Source organism: Mus caroli, unplaced genomic scaffold (assembly GCF_978045245.1).
Source record: "Mus caroli unplaced genomic scaffold, Mus_caroli_1 scaffold_13, whole genome shotgun sequence".
In the NCBI taxonomy this organism is placed as follows: domain Eukaryota; kingdom Metazoa; phylum Chordata; class Mammalia; order Rodentia; family Muridae; genus Mus; species Mus caroli.
The window spans coordinates 42201931-42224485 of record NW_028227268.1 but is presented as its reverse complement, the minus strand read 5'-3'; the positions used below and the strand labels follow the sequence as shown (position 1 = coordinate 42224485).

The window sequence follows — 22555 nt, the reverse complement described above, 5'->3', positions numbered from 1 at the left end:
AAAAGATACAGAGCCAGGCATGCTGGTGCTCACCTTTAATCCCAGCACTCGGGAGGCAGAGGCGCCTTTAATCCCAGCACTCTGGAGGCAGAGGCAGGCAGATTTCTGAGTTCTAGGTCAGCCTGGTCTACAAAGTGAGTTCCAGGATAGCCAGGGCTATACAGAGAAACCCTGTCTCGAACAAAACAAAACAACAACAAAAAGAAAGAAAGAAGGAAAGGAAGAAAGAAAAGATACAGAAGCTGGAAGTGCCTTAAATTCTAGCACTTGGGAGAGGAGAAGGGAAGAGGGCACAGATCTCTGATATCAAGACCAGCCTGGTCTACACATCTAATTTCAGGACAGCCAGGGCTACACAGAGGAACCTTGTCTTGAAAAACCAATTTAGCCGGGAGTGGTGGCGCATGCCTTTAATCCCAGCACTCGGGAGGCAGAGGCAGGCGGATTTCTGAGTTCGAGGCCAGCCTGGTCTACAAAGTGAGTTCCAGGACAGCCAGGGCTACACAGAGAAACCCTGTCTCGAAAAAAAAACAAAAAACAAAAAAAAAAAAGAAAAACCAATTTAAAAATAAAATACGATGCCGGGCGTGGTGGCGCACGCCTTTAATCCCAGCACTCGGGAGGCAGAGGCAGGCGGATTTCTGAGTTTGAGGCCAGCCTGGTCTACAAAGTGAGTGCCAGGACAGCCAGGACTACACAGAGAAACCCTGTCTCGAAAAACCAAAAAAAAAAAAAAAAAAAAAAAAAAAACAACTTAAAAACTACAACAAATGAATTCAGATTGAGAAAGAAGGAATGACTTATTGGGGGTGGGGTGGGGGGAGAGAATGATCACAGTATTACACCGAAGTTCATGGAATTTCAGAGTTGGGAGAATTTGGAAGCTAGTTCACGTGACACAACAAAGTCAGGATTTTTGTTACCAGCATGATGGGATATTACCCAGATTTCATTAGAAAAGGCAAAGGGTGGGAATATCTTTCCTACCAGGTCTCAGTTCTGTCAGTCAATTTATTCACTTCAGTTTCCTTAGGTATTAAATATTTTTTCACAGACTATTGTTGACTATTGTTGGACAGATGAAAGGAGACAGGTATAGAGATGGATTAATCCAGTCGTAGAGGAGTATAATGTTGGTTCTACTTAGTTTTTTGTACAGCACAGTTATTTAATTTCCAGATTGTCATAAACTTAGAAGGTCTCCCTCTGTATAGGTTTGGCAACATCTTTAGGTTGCTCCTTAGTGGTCATAAGAAACATGCTTTTTTCCCTTTTCCCTTGATATCTTCACAGATATCCGATTATAGTTGAAGGAATTGGAGATAGGGGAGGAAAATTTTGTTCTATTGTTGAGCTGGGAAGCTGGTATGAGTCAAATGTGAATCTCAAGAACTATTTAGATTGAATGATTGGGTCAGAGATGACTTTTAATTCATAATGTGAAGCTCTGTCCGATGATGGAATGGCTATTTGTGAAAAACAGTGTTCTTTTACATTGGTGATTTCTTTTGTCCTGGAAGGGAGTGTGTGTATGTGTCCTCCCTGCAAAACATCTGAATGAATCTGAACGGTGCTATTCCTGCCATACAATAGGCACTTTGAAAGATCATCTATCGCTATGAGTGACTGATTACTCGGGGATATTATACAAACAGCCAAGCAGCTTTCCTTGAATACTCAGCCTCTTTTGGAGTGGTGGGGATTAACTTCGGTTTGTCTCTTCAGATGGCCGCGAGATGGCGATGGGGGAGCTCGTTTGTCGCTTGCGGGACGCTCCTGGGCCACCCACGGGGCAGAGAGACTACAACTCCCGGGGTGCTCGGGGAAGGGAGGCGGGGTGTTCCGGTAGGAACCCGAGGGCGGGTCTTCCGGGTGTGTGTTTCCGGCGTCGGCGGCCGCGGCCGGGGACGGTGTGAGAGCGGTAAGATGGCGGCCGCAGCGGTGGTGGAGTTCCAGAGAGCCCAGTCTCTACTCAGCACCGACCGGGAGGCCTCCATCGACATCCTCCACTCCATCGGTAAAGGGCCTGGCGCCGTCCCTGCGGCTCCGCCGTCCCGGCGCGGCCTGTGTGGGTCGGAGGCGGCGGAGAGGGGCCGGGCTAGCCGGCTATGGTGCTGCTGACTCACTGTGTGTGAGGGGGGCCGGGCTGGGGGCGCAGGCCGCTCGGGGACCCCGGGAGCCCCATGGCTTCCAATCGGGCGGGAAGCCCCGAGGCAGCCCGCCGGTCCACCTGCTGCCTGCTGACTCACGGTGGGCGCAGCGCAGCGCAGCGCAGCGTGGCGAGCGGGCCGGGCCAGGTTCGCTACCCCTGAAGGGTCCCCGATTGTGGCCCGCGCGAGCTGGCCGGGGGCTGAGAGTGGCCGCCGGGGACAGACCGGTCGGAGAGTGTGTTGTTGAGAGGTCCGGGCGACTGCCGCGCACGACTGACATTTCCCGCCGTTGTTATCAGCACAGGTTGCTCCGGGTGGGAGCGCGAGCGCTTCTCTTGGAGTTTTCTTCCGGGACGCTGGGAGCTGTCGCTTACAGCCAGCCCTCAGCCGCAGACGCCGGCTGCAGAGGGCCACTTTCTGGGTGTGGGAAGTTGAGGGGTGCCACACGCTTAAGATTGGTATTTGGTAGAGGTGGCCGAGACGGTCCTCTGACCGGTGTAGCTTGTGAGCTGAAGTGTCGTCCGAGTGGGACCGCCGGGACAGAGGAGGTGACTCATTTTTCCCAGTAGGGGTTGAAGTTTAGTTCTGAGAGTTCTGAGAGGCTGTTGTTCAGGGAACTTTTTGGAACCGGCGGGCCGCACATTGCTGGAGAAAAAGAAAAATGTTAACACCATAGTGTGATTGTCTTAAACCAGAGGGCAACAGGAAAGTTGAAGTAGGAACCTCCAGCCGGTCGCTTTCTACTGAGATTCAGGTGTAAACAGAAATAAGTGGTTGATGGCAGAGAAGGCCTTTTAATATTCACTCCTTAAGGGTTCAGTTAGAGAATGAGCTTCCTCCTGTGGTAATGTGATCTTTTAAATGTAGCCTGGGAGACTCGGATTGGATCAACAAGTTGTTCGTGAATGCAGGTATATGAGGGACTGCCAGGATGTTGATGCTTATGTTGACTTAACTGAGTTAACTGAGTCTTGAATTTCTGTACTCAAGACTTGTACCAAGAAAGGACACTGTCAACAGCTTGAAGTTCTTGACTTTGGGAATACTAGAAAGGAGAGGAGACGAGAGAGCACAGTGCATTAGGAAGGAATCATGAAGAGTTTCATTTCGAAGTTCTGATCATGCCCGTTTTAGAACAGAGTGTCATAGCCATCCGGTTTTTACAAAGACATTTTTCTGTGATCACACTTTAATATTTAGAACTAATCTGCAGAGCATAAAAGTTTTTTTGTGCTTAGTGCCTGATTTGTTTGCCTTTAGAAAGTAGAAATTACTGATAAACATTGCCATTAGAGTATTTCACCTTTATCAGACCCTTTATGAACTTTAGCCTATTTTCCAAATGAAACTACCAAACAAATAAGGGAAAAAGAGACCCTCTAAAGAAAAGTAAAATACAGATACTATAAGAAGAAAAAGGAAAAAAAAAGGAGTGGTTGCTCATTATACTAAGAGTCCCCTGCCAGCTCCCCTGTTAGAGTAAGCTTGAGTCATGGTGGGTGACAGCATTACTTTTTCCGGACTCCATCATGAGTATCAAAATCTTGGGTTTTGTCAAGTCATGATGCTTTTTTAGAGCATTGTTAACTAGTCATGGTCACCAAAATAAGCACAGCAAACTTGGGAAAAGCTGTTAGAGGGTCAAGCAGTTGAATAATTATTAACAGTTGAAAGTGGGACAGAAAAAAAGTTACTTTAACAGGACCTGAATCCATCATGAGGCAGCAGTCTGTCCTAAGTGTGTAACTGTTCGTATCACACTGAAGCTTTGATAGGAATTTCTCTAGGATGGAGTTATAGAATTGTTTGTTCTTGATATGTCCTTCAGCTAAAGCTTTCTATAGACCTAAAGTTTGTTGAAAGACTTGCTTTATAGTTATCAATAACTTTATAATTTGGTTTTAGTTTGTGATATGAAAATACATAGGCATGTTAAGGCCTACTTAAAGTGAAAAATCTATTTTTTAAACTATTAATATGAGGTATATTCTATAGATATTTGGTCATTCTACTTTAAAGTTTTTTTTTTAAGTCCTTATTTGCTGGTTTCATTTGGAAATAGGCTAGAGTTCATAATGGTCTTAAAAGGGTGGCTTTTCCCTTGCTTCATTTTTTTAGTCATAATTTTAAGAGTTCATTTTCTTTTCTTAGTGAAACGTGACATTCAAGAAAATGATGAGGAGGCAGTCCAGGTCAAAGAGCAGAGCATCCTTGAACTGGGTTCTCTCCTGGCGAAGACTGGACAAGCTGCTGGTAAGTCTTACAAATGAATTATACCTATAATGCTGTTGTCTGCAACACCAGATGGAGTGTCTTTCAGAACACAAGACTATATTTAACACCCAATTCATTTGTGTGGAATTCAGCTTTATTTTCCTGACAACTTGTTGATCTTCAACTTTGAAGCAGAAAAGTGTAGAATTTTATTTTATAGTTGAGGGAAAGTCCTGTTTTTGTTGGGATATGGTGATCTGTGATTTGTTCCTTGTTTTTGAGTTCTCACTGTATTTCCTTACATGTCTGCAGCAGCAGTCTTCAGCAACTTCATTGACTGGCTTTGGCATATTTAAAGAGAGTGACTTTAGGCCCTTCACTTGAAAAATGGTTGCAGATTTTTTTATCCCAAGTGACTCACATTTTTTCTGATGTAGAATGAATAAGACATTAAATAATAGTGCCTTCCTAAGGCTACTTCTTTGGTACCTGGGAGTTTTGCATATTGTTGTACAGACATCCAAGTGGTAATTGACATTGGCTGGTTGGGTTTGAGACATAGATGGATGATGACCAATAAAGTGATAATATCATAAGCTTGTTTAAACTTAAAGTGGGTAATTTGTGTGACTTTAAGATGAATTGAGAGGGGCTGGAGAGAGCTCCAGGGCTATGAGCACTTCTTGCTCTTGTAGAGGATCCAGGATTTGGTTCCCAGCACCCACATGGTGGCTGACAACTATCGGTAACTCGGGATCTGATGTCCTTTTCTGGTCTCCCAAGAGTATCAGGCATGCACATGGTACACAGATATGCATTCATGCACAGAGCATAAATGAATGTTAAAAGAAGTTGAAGTTTGATTAGAATGAAGTGAGTTCTGGTAAGTTCCCTCATGAGTCTCTTTCTTTTAGTTTATGTAGTAAGCCAAGAGAATGGTGGAGATAGTAAAACAAAAGTTCTTAAACCTGGTTGGAGAGGTAGCTCAGCGGTTAAGAGCATTGACTGCTTTTCCAGAGGTCTTGAGTTCAATCCCAGCAACCACATGGTGGCTCACAACCATCTGTAATGGGATTTGATGCCCTCTTCTGGTGTCTCTTAAGACATTGACAGTGTACTCACATACATAAAAGAAATAAATCAATCTTTTAAAAAAAAATCTTAGACTTGTAAACTAAGATCTTTTGTACCTAATAATCATTTATCTCTTTAATTGCTGCCTCAATTAGTAGGAAGTTAAGTAAAGATGTGGGTGGTACATACCTGTTATTCAGAAGGCAGAGGCAGCCTGGTTTATGTAGTGTATTCTAGGATAGTCAGGGTTATATAGTGAGAACCTGTCTCAAGAAAACAACAAAAACAACATTTTGCCTAATGTGTATAGTGAGTGTTTCAGTACTGTTTCTCAGTGAGGTACTGAAATCTCACTTCATGCCTTTCTCCTTCATTTTTGCCTCTCTAATATGTGATTAGTTAGGGAGTATACTGTTTCATTCATTGGATATTTTTTCCCTTTGAGATAGTGTCTGTGTAGCTCTTGATGTCCTGAAACTTACTATGTGGTACAGGCTAGCCTCAAACATGCAGAGATCTGTCTGTTTGCCTCCCATAAAGGTGTGTGGTACCACACCTGGCCATTTGCTGGAATTTAATAGGTGCAATATAATAGTTTGCAAAAACTCTTCCAGCCTAAGACAGCTTGATTCTTACAGGTCGGTATTCACAGAATAGAAATCTGCAGGAAGACTTGGAGCCTGTTGTGTTTACCTATCTATGCAATCATTATTTGATAGATCTGCTGACTTTTAGCTTTGAAAAACATGTCTATTCCCTTAGTCTTCAATTTTGTGTTATTGTGCATTTCATAGTTATCTAGCACTGTGCTAAGTACCCTGCCTACAGAGTTAGGATAGGATCACTGGTGAGGATATTACTTGGAGGTTAATGGATGGGATAAGATATGATGTATAGTAACGATTGAAAGTAGTTCTGAGTATTAGAAGACAAGATGCCTGAGCTCAGGATCTGTGGAAATCTTCTCCTAAGACTTGAAAAAAGAATCTGCTGAGTTAGTTAGATTCTAAGAAGGAGATTCTGATCATTAATTGTAGATAATTCCAATGAAATTAGGAATATGGTTCTCAGAAATTAAAGAAATATACAAACATGGAAAGAAACAGTATACCTAAGAATGAACACTCAATACTAATAGACTAAAATAGGAAAGGAGATTTAAAAGAAGATCAGATCATTTGCTCCTGTTAAGGTGAGAGTAATAGTAGTTAGAAAATAATAGCAGATGCTAGAGACAAAGGCAGAATACTTAGTTCATGTTTTACTTCTGCCTTTTCTAGGAAGGAAAATGATTTTCAAACAGAAAAGATAGAAATAACATCAGAAAGAGAATTAAAGACAAGGTAGGTGAGAGAAGAAAGAGAACACGGTCCTTCTAATTGTTTTCCTCTTGGCTCTGACAGTCTTGTCAGTTGGCATCAAAGGAGTACTAGCAGATGTGAGTGCAGAACCACTTTTATCAGGGAGGTCATGGAGGGTGAGGTATATGAACACTGAGCTAGCGAATGTTATTCCACCTTTTAGAAAGGTACTAAGAGAAAGATCGAGCAAGAAACTACAAATTAGCCTGGGCAGTGGTGGCTCATGCCTTTAATTCTAGCACTCAGGAGGCAGAGGCAGGAACTCTTGAGTGCCAGGACAGCCTGGTCTACAGAGTGAGTTCCAGTGCAGCCAGGGCTACACAGAGAAACCCTGTCTCAAAGCACAAACCAAACCAACCAATCAACCAACCAACCAAACAAAACACTACAAACTGAAATCATTAATGACTTGGGATAGGTGATTAACTAGGAGATTTTAATTAAAACTGTGTTATTGTGAACAGAGTATTTCAATCTCATATTCAAAACAAGTAAATTTGCAGGGGACATGCCATTTACCTTTGCAAACAAAGTTTAAGTAAACATGGTCACAACCGTTTCTGTGTTAATGACTGTACTGCAGTGGAGTCATTTGAAAGTTGCTACCATCTAAGACCATGTAACCTTGCAAAGCCAAAAATATTTACTATCTGGCTTTTCACAGAAGTTTGCCAACTTTAGAGTAGAAGAATGAGATAGAATATACATTTGCTGTGAGTAGGATATTTTATCATTTGCTAGAATATTAAATAATTGATACAGGTTACAAATTTACAGTAGACTGATTATCAAAATATATATGTTAATAATTGTTTCCATGCTTGAGAAATCATATTGATTCGCCCCTGATTTATTTATTTATTTATTTATTTTTAAAAAGATTTATTTATTTATTAGATGTAAGTACACTGTAGCTATCTTCAGACACACCAGAAAAGGTGATCAGATCTCATTACGGATGGCTGTGAGCCACCATGTGGTTGCTGGGATTTGAACTCAGGACCTTCAGAAGAGCAGTCAGTGCTCTTACCCGCTGAGCCATCTCGCCAGCCCGATTTATTTATTTTTGATCAATATCTGGTCCCTGTGGTTAAAACCATAGCAGAAGGTTTTTGTGGTTGTTTAATCAAATACAGAGTAGGTTTAGGAGTCACAGTTACTGCCAAACCTAGGAAGATTGGTTCAGTTATGAAAGTAAGGAAAAAAAGTATATATATATTTTTTTTTTGAGATACTTTTTTTTTTTTTTTTTTTGATATAGGGTTTCTCTGTATAGTCCTGGCTGTCCTGGCACTCACTTTGTAGACCAGGCTGGCCTCGAATTCAGAAATCCTCCTGCTCCTGCCTCCCGAGTGCTGGGATTAAAGGCGTGTGCCACCACGCCCGGCTGCCTCCAACTCTTACCTGCTGGGATTATAGGAGTATCTCTCTATAACCTAGCAGCAAGATGGCATTATTGGCTCACACTGAGTCTATTAAGGTATTTTTTTCATAGAGTATTACAAAGGTACATAATTCTACATCTTTTTCTCTTTCAAAAAGTATCTCAAAGCCAGGCGTGGTGGCCTTTAGACCCAGCACTCGGGAGGCAGAGGCAGGCGGATTTCTGAGTCGTGGCTGGCCTGGTCTGTAGAGTGAGTTCCAGGACAGCCAGGGCTACACAGAGAAACCCTGTCCTGAAAAACCAAAAAAAAAAAAAAAAAAAAAAAAAGTTGGAGGCAGCAGTTTTGTGAGTTTGATACTAGCTTGTGCTGCACAGTGATACCTTTTCTCAAAAAACATTTCCCTTCACTTTTTTTTTTTTTTTTTTTTTGTTTTTTGAGACAGGGTTTCTCTTTATAGCTCTGGCTGTCCTGGAGCTCACTTTGTAGACCAGGCTGGCCTCGAACTCAGAAATCCGCCTGCCTCTGCCTCCCAAGTGCTGGGATTAAAGGCGTGCGCCACCACGCCCGGCACCCTTCACTTTTTAAAAAGACTGCTTTGGGCTGGTGAGATGGCTCAGTGGGTAAGAGCACCCGACTGCTCTTCCGAAGGTCCAGAGTTCAAATCCCAGCAACCACATGGTGGCTCACAACCATCTGTAACAAGATCTGGCGCCCTCTTCTGGAGTGTCTGAAGACATCTACAGTGTACTTACATATAATAATAAATAAATTAAAAAAAAAAAAAAAAAAAGACTGCTTTGTAGTAGTAGTGTGGCAGCCAACTCTGCCCTACTCAGAGCCCTTTTTGAGCATTTTCTTCAGTTACCACAAGCTAGTTACCATACGGTAGTTACCATAAGCATATCAGAAGTTCTTTTTAAAATAATATTTATTTATTTATTTATTATATATATAAGTACACTGTAGCTGTCTTCAGGCACACCAGAAGAGGGCATTCAATCTCATTACAGATGGTTGTGAACCACCATGTGGTTGCTGGGATTTGAACTCAGGACCTTCAGAAGAGCAGTCAGTGCTCTTTACTGCTGAGCCATCTCTCCAGCCCCAGAAGTTCTTTTTTTTTTTTTTTTTTTTGTTTTGTTTTTTCGAGACAGGGTTTCTCTGTGTAGCCCTGGCTGTCCTGGCACTCACTTTGTAGACCAGGCTGGCCTCGAACTCAGAAATCCGCCTGTCTCTGCCTCCCGAGTGCTGGGATTAAAGGCGTGTGCCACCACGCTCGGCAGCCCCAGAAGTTCTTTTACCTACATAACTTACTCAGGAGGGCAACTGAAGGGATAAGTCACTGGAAATGGGGACACTGGAGGGACATTGAAACAGTGTCTTTAACCTTGAGTTCAGGCAGGTTGAGGAAATGTGAATGATGGTTACTTTAAAATATTTGAAGACAGTGGAAAGATACAGATAGCTAAAAAAAGATACAGATTTGTTTAAAAAAATTATTTGATTAAGATTGGAATAGGGGGCTGGAGAGATGGCTCAGTGATTAAGAGCACTGACTATTCTTCTGAAGGTCCTGAGTTCAAATCCCAGCAACCACATATGGAAGGTTCCTTGGCTGAGCCTCTAAAAGCTATATAGAATTTATGGAGGTTAGGAAGATACTGGGTTTCTGGCATGAAGGCACCTTGAAAGCACGCGTATAGTGAATATATGAGCATACATGAGAATGCAAAATGGGAGGGAGTCTTAGACATTGGGAATCCAGTCAGTCCTGGGGAGTGAAAGGATGAACTTGCCATTCTCTCCTTTAGCACACATTTGTAGGTGCACACATGTAATTAAAAACAATAAAAATAAATCCTAAAAATATTGTTGCTGGGTGGTAGTGGCACATATCTTTTTTTTAGTTTTGTTTTTTGAGACAGGGTTTCTCGTTATAGCCCTGGCTATCCTGGAACTCACTTTGTAGACCTCACATAGTTCTATGCATCCTCTGACTTCAGCAGATGAGGATTTCAAGGACACGGATTTCTGTTTTCAGGAGGGCAAAGTTTGCTTGCCCTGAATTAGAGTTCTCAGGAGGATGAGTCCACAATTAGAGAATATTAAAGAGACTTTGGCACGAAGATTGCTTCAACCTACATTCCCAAAATACTTCTTGTTTAGTTAAAACATTGTCTGGGGTTGGAGAGATGGCTCAGTAAAGAACACTTGTTATTTATTGTCTGAGAAGACCCAAGTTTGATTTCTGCCACTCTTCGTGTGTTGCTTACAACCATCTGTAACTTTAGCTCTAAGGGCATCTTGAGTTCTTTGATCTTTGACCTGTAAGGACATTTTGCTCTTATTTGTAGGTGCACACATGTAATTAAAAACAATAAAAATAAATCCTAAAAATACTGTTGCTGGGTGGTAGTGGCACATATCTTTTTGTTTTGTTTTGTTTTTTGAGACAGGGTTTCTCTTTATAGCCCTGGTTGTCCTGGAACTCACTTTGTAGACCAGGCTGGCCTTGAACTCAGAAATCGGCCTCCGCCTCTGCTGCGGCCCCCCCCCTCCCCCCCGCCCCCAGAGCTGGGATTAAAGCACCCAGCAATATCTTTAATCCCAGTATTTAGGAAGCAGAGACAGGTGAATCTTTGAGTTTGAAGCCAGCCTGGTCTACAGAGTGAGTTCCAGGATAGCAAGGACTACATAGTGAAATCCTGTCTCGAAAACAAAACAAAGCATTGTCTAATTTTTCTTGTTCAACTAGCACCTCTGTATTGCAACTGAAGTCACTCCCTTAAAGTCTATAATGAAACTTATTAAGGCCAAGTCATCCTGGTCTCACTGTGCCAGAGAAGTGTTACTGCTGAAAGACTGCACAGGGACACTTCAGAGACCTGAGCTTGCAAGCCTCTGTCTCAGGGACAGTGCTAAGGCATAGATTTGAAGATTGACTTGATATTTGCTGGTTGTGATTTTATCCATGCTGGGCAGGTGCACTGCAGAGTTCAAGTTTTATAAAACCATTCTTGATAACAGAAGTACTTGGCTTCGTTTCTTTCATTAAAATGTATAAGTAATGTATAGATGGGCATTTCCCTGGAGGTTTTCATAGTGATCCAGTGAATAAGCAGGAGTGGAGTACAACCTTGGTAGCTGATAACATTGTTGGTGTTCTATTACCTGCTGTGAGTTAAAAAAGATTAAGACAGCATCTCACACTGTAGACTTAGAACTCATGGAATTGGCCTCTGAGTCACAGTAATTCTGCTTCCTGCTTAATTGCTAGGATTACAGGTGTGACCTACCATACCTGGCTTTGCTGGGAATTGTTAAAACTTCTAGTGTGTTCCATTAGACTGAAACCAGGTATGATTTTTATTATAGTGGCTCAGTTTTCTTAAATAGAGTTTAATGGGGTCTTCCTTCCTTCCTTCCTTCCTTCCTTCCTTCCTTCCTGTTTGTTTGTTTGTTTGTTTTTTGAGACAGGGTTTCTCTGTATAGCCCTGGCTGTCCTGGAACTAACTTTGTAGACCAGGCTGGCCTGGAACTCAGAAATCCGCCTGCCTCTGCCTCCCGAGTGCTGGGATTAAAGGCATGGGGGTTTTTAAAGGTATTTTTTAAAACTCCACTGCCCGGTAATGGAGTTTTAAAAAACATCTATTAATGTATTTATTTGTATGTATTTGTATGTATGCATTGTATGTAAATGTATGCCATGTGCTTGTGTGGAGCTTAAAACACAGTTGGCAGGAATTTGGTCCAGGCGTCTAAGGTGGGCCATCAGACTTAGCAGCAAGCACATTCAGCTCCCTGAGGCCCAGCTTTTTAAATGAAGGTTTCGTTTCTAATATTAAAATTTACATTTTATTTTCCGAATTGCCATCCACACAGAGCTTGGAGGACTCCTGAAGTATGTACGACCTTTCTTGAATTCCATCAGTAAAGCTAAAGCAGCTCGTCTGGTCCGGTCTCTTCTTGATCTGTTTCTAGATATGGAAGCAGCTACAGGGCAGGAGGTAAGTTATAATAATGACAGGAAGCAGATGGTGTGGAAAGAAGTGTGTTTCAGTGAAAGATGCCTACTTACTTCACTGTGGTACTGTGTGGAAGGATGCTGGGAGGATGCTCAGGACTTATCATGTCAGTTTCTCTTTGTTACAGGGCATTTGATACTTTGAGTCTGTTCCATGCTTTGCTTTGTAAGTGGAGATTGTCAGTGGTCCCTGGAATCCTCATTACATCAGGGTCACAAACTGATTCTTGTCTTTGAGGTATCGTATTGCCACACCTTTGTAATGTTTTCTGTGTCTGTGGTACCTTTCATCTTGTGTCACAAAGTTTCTTATGAGCACTAGTTAAGCCTGTGGCATCCTTTCTTGTCATGTTTTGTATGGCTTACGTACCTTTATTAAGGGGTGAGCATCCATCTGTTGTGTTTCATGTGTTGGGAAGTGACTGATAGTTTTATACATGTTACATACAAGTTTAAATTGGACTTTGAGCTGTTCAAAGAGTTCCTCTCTGGAACCAGTATTTACTGAGTGCCTATAGTAGTACCGTAGTCAGTAGGGATACAGTCGAAAAGAACACAGTAATACTCCCATGAGGAATACATGTTAAGAGGGTAGGCAGATAATATATAAGATGTATGATAATGCATAAAGTTGGAATTGCCAGTTGCTTATCTGTGTGATTATCTACTATGTCTTAGGTATAAACTTGCCAGTAAAACAGAATTCCACAGTAGTAGTACATTGGACGAAGTGAGGGAGTTCAGAAATCCAGGACACATGATTCCTACTTTGGAATTATATTTTGTTAAGGCCGTTTTCTTGCTTTGATGCTTTTATTATTTTTTTAGATTTATTTATTTTATGTGTATTAGTGTTTTGCCTTCATGTATGTATATGCATTACGTATGTGTCTGGTGCCTATTGAGGCCAGAAATGGGCATTAGATGCCCTGGAACTAGTCTTATGGATGAAAGTAAACCATTGTGTTAGTGCTGGGAACTGAGCTCAGGTCCTCTGCAAGAACAGTGTCTCCAGCCCTACGCTGATGATTCTTTGAAGCCAAGCTGTCAGCTTTATTTGCAGTCTTCAGATTCCTTGTTTCTGGTATATGATGATAGCTCAAAAATAGAAAATATTTAGATAAATACTTTTGTATCAAAGTATAGTTATTTGGTGAATTAAGGAAAATATACTTTTAGAAATATTGATTTTTATCAATATTTTCTAAACTTGTTTTCTAAATTGTACTTTGTATTCATGAACTCATCTTTGGTCTGAAGTAGAAGTCCTTAAGACAGACTGACCAATGAATATTGGCTTCTGACTAATAACTTAGAACTTTTTAGGTTATAAATCATTTTTTCTTCAGGTTTTTGTTTTTGTTTAGTTTTGTTATTTGAGACAGCCTCACTATGTATCCTTGGCTAACCTGGAACTCATTATGCTGACCACCAGATTGGCCTGGTATTCAGAGAGATCCACCTGCCTCTGCTTCTGGAGTGTTAGGATTAAAAACATACACCACTGGGCCTTTAGCCCTCAGTCCTTTTGGAAGTATCCTCAGCTCATAACTTGCTGCTCTTCTTTATTTGATCAGTGGGACTTACTGGCCTTTGTTACATGGCTCCATGTCTGGGCTCTCTACTGTTTCTATACATTGCAGTTGTTCATTTTCACTAATTAATGACCTTCTTTCCTTTTTCCTAGAGTAAAAGGAAGTGTACAGGCATGTTGTAGAAAAATTAAATAATTAATTTGTCCTTTTTTAGAGATGTCTCACTATGCATTCCTGACTGGTCTGGAATTTGTTAGGTTATACCAGCCTCGCTTCAAACCAGTAGATCCCCTCCTGCATCTGCTTTCCAAGTGCTAGGATTACAAGCGTACCCCCATGCCGGGCTCATTTGTCCTTATGAGTCAGGCTCTTATAGCTCAGGCTGGTGTGGAACTTGAAATCCTCTTGTAGCTTCTAGGTGCTGTAATTACAGGCGTGCACTACCATACCTGGCTACATTTTGTCATGTTCATATGTGTGTATAACTTCAGTGTATAGTAAAGACTTTTTTTGACAATTAACAATTTAACTTTCATCAAAAAAAATTCTGTCTATTCCATTGATTGGATTTTTTTTGATAATTTTTGTGAGTTATAAGTTATTTGCTATAAAAAATTCCACTTTTGTTTGTGATGCATATGTGGGGGTCAGAGATCAGTTTTCTGGATTAAAGGGGATTAATAGGCGTGTGCTTCTACACCTGACTTCCATACTTTCTTTTTCCCCACCTCACTCCCACCTTCTCTTCCCTTCCCTTCTCTCCTCTCCCTCTCCTCTCCTCTCCTCTCCTCCCCTCCCCTCCCCTCCCCTCCCCTCTCCTCTCCTCCCCTCCCCTCCCCTCCCCTCCCCTCCCCTCCCCTCCCCTCCCCTCCCCTCCCCTCCCCTCCCCTCTCCTCCCCTCCTCTCCTCTCCTCCCCCCTCCCCCTCTCCCCTCTCCCCTCTCCCCTCTCCCCTTCTCTTCTTCTCTTCAGACAGGGTTTCTCTGGCTGTCCTGGAACTGAGGAGACTTGCCTGCCTCTGCCTTCTATGATTAAAGGCGTGCACCACTACCACCTGGCTTTATATTAGTTTTCTTTTTAGCTATTTATTTTTTTCTTTTTTTCTGTTTTGTTTTTTGGATTGTCTTGTTTTCTTTTGAGACCATCTTATTTATCCTTGAATTACAGACTGTGTGCCTCTGCCTCCCAAGTGCTGGGATTAAAGGTGTGCATCAATACTGCCTAGCTTATTTTCAAAGATATTTTACCAGCTAGCATTCTAAAAATTTTATATCTCTTCTGTTCTTGCTTGAGCCTTCAGTGGCTCACCACTGTCAGAATACTGTTTTGGGCTTGGTTTGCTGAGAACCCATCCTCTCCTCATGTTGTGTGTTTTCCTTCTCTCTCTCTCTCTTTTTTTTTTTAAGATTTATTTATTTATTATATCTAAGTACACTGTAGCTGTCTTCAGACACACCAGAAGAGGCTGTCAGATCTCATTACGGATGGTTGTGAGCCACTATGTGGTTGCTGGGATTTGAACTCAGGACCTTTGGAAGAGCAGTCAGTGCTCTTAACCCCTGAGCCATTTCTCCAGCCCCCGTGTTTTCCTTCTCAAATCTCATCTCAGGCTTACTCTCGCAGACTTTTTTTTTCTTGCTAATGTTGATTTGATCTTAACTTCTTCAGTGACCCACATTGTATTTTATACATGTTATAGTTCTGATTTTTTTTTTACCTTATACAGCAATTATGCACTTGCCTTATCATCTTTAATATAGTTTCATTGGGAATTATTCTATACCTTGAGGTAACTCAAGGCTTTCCTCATTTCCAGTACATGTCTTTTTGTTTTTGTTTTTGTTTTTGTTTTTTGAGACAGGGTTTCTCTGTATAGCCCTGGCTGTCCTGGAACTCACTTTGTAGACCAGGCTGGCCTGGAACTCAGAAATCCGCCTGCCTCTGCCTCCCAAGTGCTGGGTCTAAAGGTGTGCGCCACCACGCCCGGCTTCATTTTTTTTTTTTTTTAACATTTATTTTATGTGCATAAGTGTCTTGCCTGCATGTATATATGTGCACCATGTGTGTCCAGTGCATGAAAAGGTCGGATGAGAATGTTTGATCCTGTGAAGCTGGAGCTGCCATATAGGTGCTGGGAACCAAACTCAGGTCTCCTGTGAGAGCTACCAGTTATCTTTATTTATTTATTTATTTATTTGTATGTATGTATGTATGTATGTATGTATGTATGTATGTATGTGAGTACACTGTACCTGTTCAGGTGGTTGTGAGCCTTCATGTGGCTGTTGGAAATTGAATTAAGGAGCCCCACTCACTCAGTCCCTGCTTGCTCTGGCCCAAAGATTTATTTATTATTATATATGCACCAGAAGAGGGCGCCAGTCTCATTATAGGTGGTTGTGAGCCACCATGTGGTTGGTGGGATTTGAACTCACAACCTTCGTAAGAGCAGTCAGTGCCATTACCCTCTGAGCTATCTCGCCAGCCTGCCAGTTATCTTTAACAGCAGAGCTGTCTTTCTGGCCCCTTGAGTAGTTTGTCTTAAAAGAACTACATAATTAGTACTCGAAGCAGAAGGAATATATCAGGCCTTGGGTGTTTAGAAAATACTTTCTTGAATTAAGATCTGAGGCTTTTTTTTAACTTAATGATTTTATATGTATGGATGTTTTATGTACATGTATGTCTGTGTACTAGGTAGTGTCCTCAGAGATCAGAAGAGGTTGTTAAATCCTTGGGGACTGGAGTTAGACAGTTGTGAGCCCCTATGAAGGTGCTGAATATTGAACCTGGGTCCTCTAGAAGAGCAGCCAGTGCTAAATTTTCTGGTAATGTGAAAACAGAGAAGAAAGCCATAGATGGTTCATTGTTGTTGGGCCTGAGGAAGACTAAGAATATCATTAAGAGAGCTAGACTTGTTTGTCTTAAAGAGCTTTTTATCAATAAAATGAGAGGGAGGGACAAAATGGCTTATTTGGTAAAGATGCCTGCTGCCAAACCTGATGACCTTATATCCATCCTTGAAATCCACATGGTAGAAGGAAACACTAAGTCACTCAAACAAAATAACTACGTAGCAAGCTCCATGACCTTTAAGTTTTTTTCCTCTGGAACCTGCACTGATATGTAATAATAATTTCATAATCATTGCAGATAAAGCAAACCATATACTAAGTAATTGAAAATAGATTCAAATTCATTTATTTATTTATTTTAAACTTTTTTTTTTTAAGATTTATTTATTGATTATATGTAAGTACACTGTAGCTGTCTTCAGACACTCCAGAAGAGGGAGTCAGATCTTGTTACGGATGGTTGTGAGCCACCATGTGGTTGCTGGGACTTGAACTCCGGACCTTTGGAAGAGCAGTTGGGTGCTCTTACCCACTGAGCCATCTCACCAGCCCCTCAAATTCATTTATAAGGCACAGAAGCTTTCTTGTTCTAGGAGAGTGTCTGTAGTCTGTAGTGACCTTAACTGAAATCTTGGTTACGGCAGAAAGAACTCAGGGGGCAGGGAAAGCTGATACGTGACGTTGTGAAAATTGTTTAACATCTGGATTATCAGGGAAATAAAGGTGGGTGAGATGCTAGAGTACACTTGACTATCTCTTGCTTAGGACTATTGGAGTTTTAAAATTTTATGTGAATTGATGTTTTGCCTGCATGTATGTTTGTCTGTATGAGGGTATTAGATCCCCTGGAACTGGAGTCTCATGTGGGTCCTGGGAAATGAACTCGATCCTTTGAAGAGCAGCCAGTGCTCTTAACTGCTGAGCCCACCTCTTCAACCCCTTGGAGTATTTATTGAAGTACTACATAGTATAGAGGAATATACCAATTTCTCAGCATTCATTTTGTATTATTTGGAAAAGCACTCCAGGTAAAATTTATAGACATTTTCTTAGTCTAACAAGTCATATATGACTTAAGACTATTGTATTTTCCTTGTTAAAAATATTCAAAACAGCCTGCAGTGGTGGCACATGCAAGGCTTTAATTCCAGTACTCAGGAGCAGAGGCAGGTGGATCTCTCCGAGTTGGAGGCCAGCCTGGTCTACAGAGCTAGTTCTAGAACAGCCAAGGCTACACAAAGAAACCCTGTCTCGGAAACACAGAAAAACAAAATTCAGAATATTTTCAGTTCATCCATATCATGAATATATCTTGAATTTGGCTTTTCTTAACTTACTGCAAAAGGTTGTTTTACTTTAGTTTTTGTTCTGTGGAGTTCTTTGTTCAGTTGTGTTTAGCATTGGAGATTAGGTAGCCACCAGGGGGCTTCAGTGAGGAGTTAGAATTCATTAGCCTAGTCCTAGTGAATTGTCTCAGTGTTTTGTTTACTTCACGAGCTTGTCAGTCTCATCATGCTAGATTATTCTCTTCAGTTTTTCTCTCACACCATCTCTGAGAAGAACTTTGAATTTACATAAGAACCCATTGCATTAGCAGTTCTCCAGACAGTTCAGTTTCTCATTTTACTGACTTATTTTCTTATTAACAATCTTTTTTTTTAAAAAAGATTTATTTATTTTATTTATATGAGTACACTGTCAGTGTCTTCAGACATACCAGAAGATAGCATCAGATGGTTGTGAGCCACCATGTGGTTGCTGGGAATTGAACTCAGAACCTCTGGAAGAGCAGTCAGTGCTCTTAACCACTGAGCTATCTCTCCAGCCCCTCTTTTCCCCTTTAATCTAAACTAAGTTTACTGTATTTGTTTTTCTGTGTGAATGATAATAGTATTTAAGAGAAAGAATGAGCTAGATGTTTTGAGCCTTCCAGCTGTTAGTAATGAGGCTTTTCTTTTTTTATATTCTAGAAAATTTAATATTAGCAAATAATATCAGGATTAATATTTCAAAGATGAGAAAATTTCTATTAAATTGTGAAGAAAAATACTACATACTTAGTTTAGAGAAAGGGTAATTCTTTCAGAGATTAAATAAGCAGAATTATTGGGTACAATCTAACATCAACTTTAAATCTTTTATGTGAATATGTGTATGTTTATGCATTTATATGCCCCCCTGTGGGGTTGTCCATGGAATCCAAAGGCATCAGATTCCCTGCGTCCTCAACTGGAGTCAAGTCAACAGAGGAAGACTTGTGCTGGCAACTGAACGTGGGTCTTCTGGAAGACCAGAAGGTGCTGGTAGACTTTGCACCACCTCTCCAGCACTCTTGGTTTTTTTTTTTTTAAATGAGATATTTTCTTTATATTTCAAATGTTATCCCCTTTCCTAGTTTTCTCTCTGAAAATCCCCTGTATCTCCCCCCTACATTCCGGCTTTTGTTTTTTGTTTTTGTTTTGTTTTGTTTTGTTTTTTCAAGACAGGGTTTCTCTGTGTAGCCCTGGCTGTCCTGGAACTTATTTTGTAGACCAGGCTGGCCTTGAACTCAGAAATCCGCCTGCCTCTGCCTCCAGGCGTGTGCCACCACACCTGGCTGAGGCTTTTTTAATGTGTGGAGTTTGATCTCTTTTTACTAGCATAGTCACAGTGTTTACATTACTATTCTCAACTCTTCAGGGAGAGAGTTATGCTTTAAAGATACCCACGATGTCATGAAAATAGATATTCCAGGACTATGTGTTGAGAAATTCTGAATATATAGTAGGAAGGTAGAAGAGGAAGCTTTTTCCTAAGTACCCCCTTTTTTTGAGACAGGGTCTCTATATATCCCTGGCTGTCATGGAACTCACTATATAGACCAGTCTGGCTGGCCTAGAACTTATAGGGATTTGCCTGCTACTTTCTCCCAAATGTTGGAACTAAAGGTGTGTACCACCATGCTGGGCCAAAGAATATAAATTTAAAAAGCCAAGTCACTTCTTGATTACAGAGTAAGCATTACATGTTGAAATCTTGTGGGCCAGCATCCTATGGACTGTGTGAACACCATGGGGGACCTGAAAGAAGGGAGTTAGAGCTTTCCTGCTTCTAATTGTGGTTAGTTAGAAGAAGGTAAGGGCATCATGTTACATGTATGTCTCTCTTGCAGGTCGAGCTATGTTTAGAGTGCATCGAATGGGCCAAATCAGAGAAGAGAACTTTTTTACGCCAAGCATTGGAGGTGGGTGTCTACTTTGACATTGGCTTCAGATCTGTAATGTCAGTGTAGGTAGTGCCACTCTGTTACCTAAGGGTTATTAATAGATAGTGCTGCCAGTTACAGGACCGTCCCTGCTGGAAGCACTTTTCTAGTCTCAGTCTCCCTCCCTCCCTGCCTCCCTCCCTCCCTCCCTCTCCCTCCCCTCTCTCCTCTCACAACATTGTCTTATTCTATAGCTCAGGATGAAAACTTTTTTTGTCTCAGTCTACTGAATTCTGGGTTTATAGATATGAGCTAGCAGCTTGTACTTGGTGGCTTTCTTTTATATTATTTTGATTTCATCTTGAAGTTTTAAGGTACTTTTAATTTTTTGTATAGAAAATAAGCAGCAGTATGGTATAGGTAACAGTCATGTTGTCATAGTAAGAAATAGTACTGGGGCTGAGTTCAGTTGTTGTGTTGAACTTGATGTTATCATCAGATCATATATAGCACAGTAAGTGTTCTGTGACTGTCAACCTTTTATTTCTTTTTGTGGCTTTTCCCCTTGTTCCCTGTAATCAATGCCTTTTCTCTTTCCTAGGCAAGGCTGGTGTCTTTGTATTTTGATACCAAGAGGTACCAGGAAGCATTGCATTTGGGTAAGTAAACTGGTAGAAATCAAAGCAAGACCTCTAAGCTAGCCAAATGAGTGGATTCCAAACCTGGTTATTCTTACTGATTGTTAATAATTATATTTTACTTGTGTCTAAGAAGTATTTCAAGTAGTTTACAATTCATAAATTTACAAATTTATAAAATTAGTCACAGTAAAGTCCTGCTTTAGATTTGTGAAAAACTGGGGTGGAGGTGCAGCTCAGTGCACCTGGGAGTAGCATGGGAATACATTTCTGGGAAGCCAGCTGGGCTTAATCTCAAGTTTACAGAATTGACATCAGTTTTAAGCTTTAAATTTAAAGTAGGTCATTTCATTGAAATAGTAGCTGATTTTTGTTGTTGTTGTTGTTTAGTTTATACATACTATCTTGGTAAATTTCAGATTTAATTTTAAGTTACAAATGTTTTATAGACTACTATAAAGCTACTATATATTTTTTTGTAATTTGTAATTTTTATTTGATGTGCATTGGTGTTTTAACTGCATGCATGTCTGTGTGAGGGTGTTGGATATTGAGGAACACGAGTTACAGACGGTTGTGACCTGCCATGTGGATGCTAGGAATTGAACCTGGGTCCTCTGGAAGAGTAGCCGACACTCTTAATTGCTGAGCCATCTCTCTATCCTCCTGTATATTATTTTTTAATATTTATTTTTATGTGTATATGTCTGTGTGAATATTTTGACATCTGTGCATACCCATGGAAATCAGAAATGTTGGATCCCTGTAGCTGAAGTTATAAATAGTTGTGAGCTGCCTGATGTCAGTCTGGGACCTGAGCTCACAGGTCCTCAGGAAGAGCATTAACTTAACATAATCTTAACTGCTGAGCTATCTTTCCATCTCCCCTCCCAATATTACTATTTGTAATATATTTAAAAATTTCCTTTTTTTGTTACAATTTTATTTTGGTGGGGTGAGGGAGAATGCATGTATGCACAGTTCTAGGGAGTTGATTCTGTTCTTCTAACTTAAGAATTCTGGATTGAACTCAGGCTTGGTGACAGGCCATCTTGCTGGCCTTTAAAGTCTCTTAAAATTTGAAAATATTGCTGGTCATAGTGGATCAAGCCTTGGTCAAAACTCCAAAATGGGGATGGCTTAGTTGCTGTGCACACACAAGGATCTGAGTTTGGTTCCTAGAACTCAAGTACAAGGCCTCCATTCCCATTACTGGGAGACAGAGACAGAAGAATCACTGAGGCATGGTCAGTCAGCCTGTTCTAACCTGTGAGGCAGCCCCAAGTCTTATTGAAAGATCCTGTCTCGAGAACGCAAGGTGTACAGCTCCAGAGGAACACCTGAAATTAGTGGTGGCAAGTTGTATAACTTAGTGAAGATTCTGAAACAATCTACTGCATTATATAATTTTGATAAGGTGAGTTCTGGTGACTGGGGAGATAGCTCAGTTTGTTAAATGTTTGCCATGCAGACTTGAAGACCTGAGTTTGATCCCCAGAACCCAGGTAAAAAGCCAGGTGTGGTAACAGACTTCTAATTCTAGTATTCCGGGGGGGGGGGGGAGCGGGGGGCGGGGGAGAAAGAGAAAGGAAGATCCCCAGGGAGGAAAAGGCAGAGAGAGCAGAGAGAACTGACTCATCACTACAAGTTAACCTGGCTGGCTCTCTCTCTCTCTCTCTCACACACACACACACACACACACACACACACACTCTCTCTCTCTCTGGGCGTGGGGAGGTGTCAGGAAACTGAATACTTATATTTTTGGAAGCTGGGTGCTTTTTATTGTTTTAATTTTTTTTTTAAAGATTTTATTTATTTATTATATGTAAGTACACTGTAGCTGTCTTCAGACACTCCAGAAGAGGGCGCCAGATCTTGTTGCAGATGGTTGTGAGCCACCATGTGGTTGCTGGGATTTGAACTCTGGACCTTCAGAAGAGCAGTCGGGTGCTCTTACCCACTGAGCCATCTCACCAGCCCTTAATTTTTTTTTTTAAGATTTATTTATTTATTATATATACGTACACTGTAGCTGTCTTCAGACACACCAGAAGAGGGCATCATTAGGGATGGTTGTGAGCCACCATGCAGCTGCTGGGATTTGAACTCAGGACCTCTAGAAGAGTAGTCAGT

At 41.2% G+C, this 22555-nt stretch overlaps 1 protein-coding gene across 1 annotated transcript in view; it reads left to right on the top strand.

Moving 5' to 3' along the window:
• Positions 1-1869: 1869 nt before the first annotated feature.
• Psmd11 (proteasome 26S subunit, non-ATPase 11) overlaps positions 1870-22555 on the top strand; it is a 46746-nt gene continuing 26060 nt past the window's right edge. Inside the window, exons 1-5 of the mRNA XM_021177113.3 lie at positions 1870-2017; positions 4302-4403; positions 12067-12191; positions 19749-19820; positions 20383-20440. Coding sequence (XP_021032772.1) covers positions 1927-2017; positions 4302-4403; positions 12067-12191; positions 19749-19820; positions 20383-20440 — 448 coding nt within the window. The 5' untranslated portion in view covers positions 1870-1926. The remainder of the gene's footprint in view (positions 2018-4301; positions 4404-12066; positions 12192-19748; positions 19821-20382; positions 20441-22555) is intronic.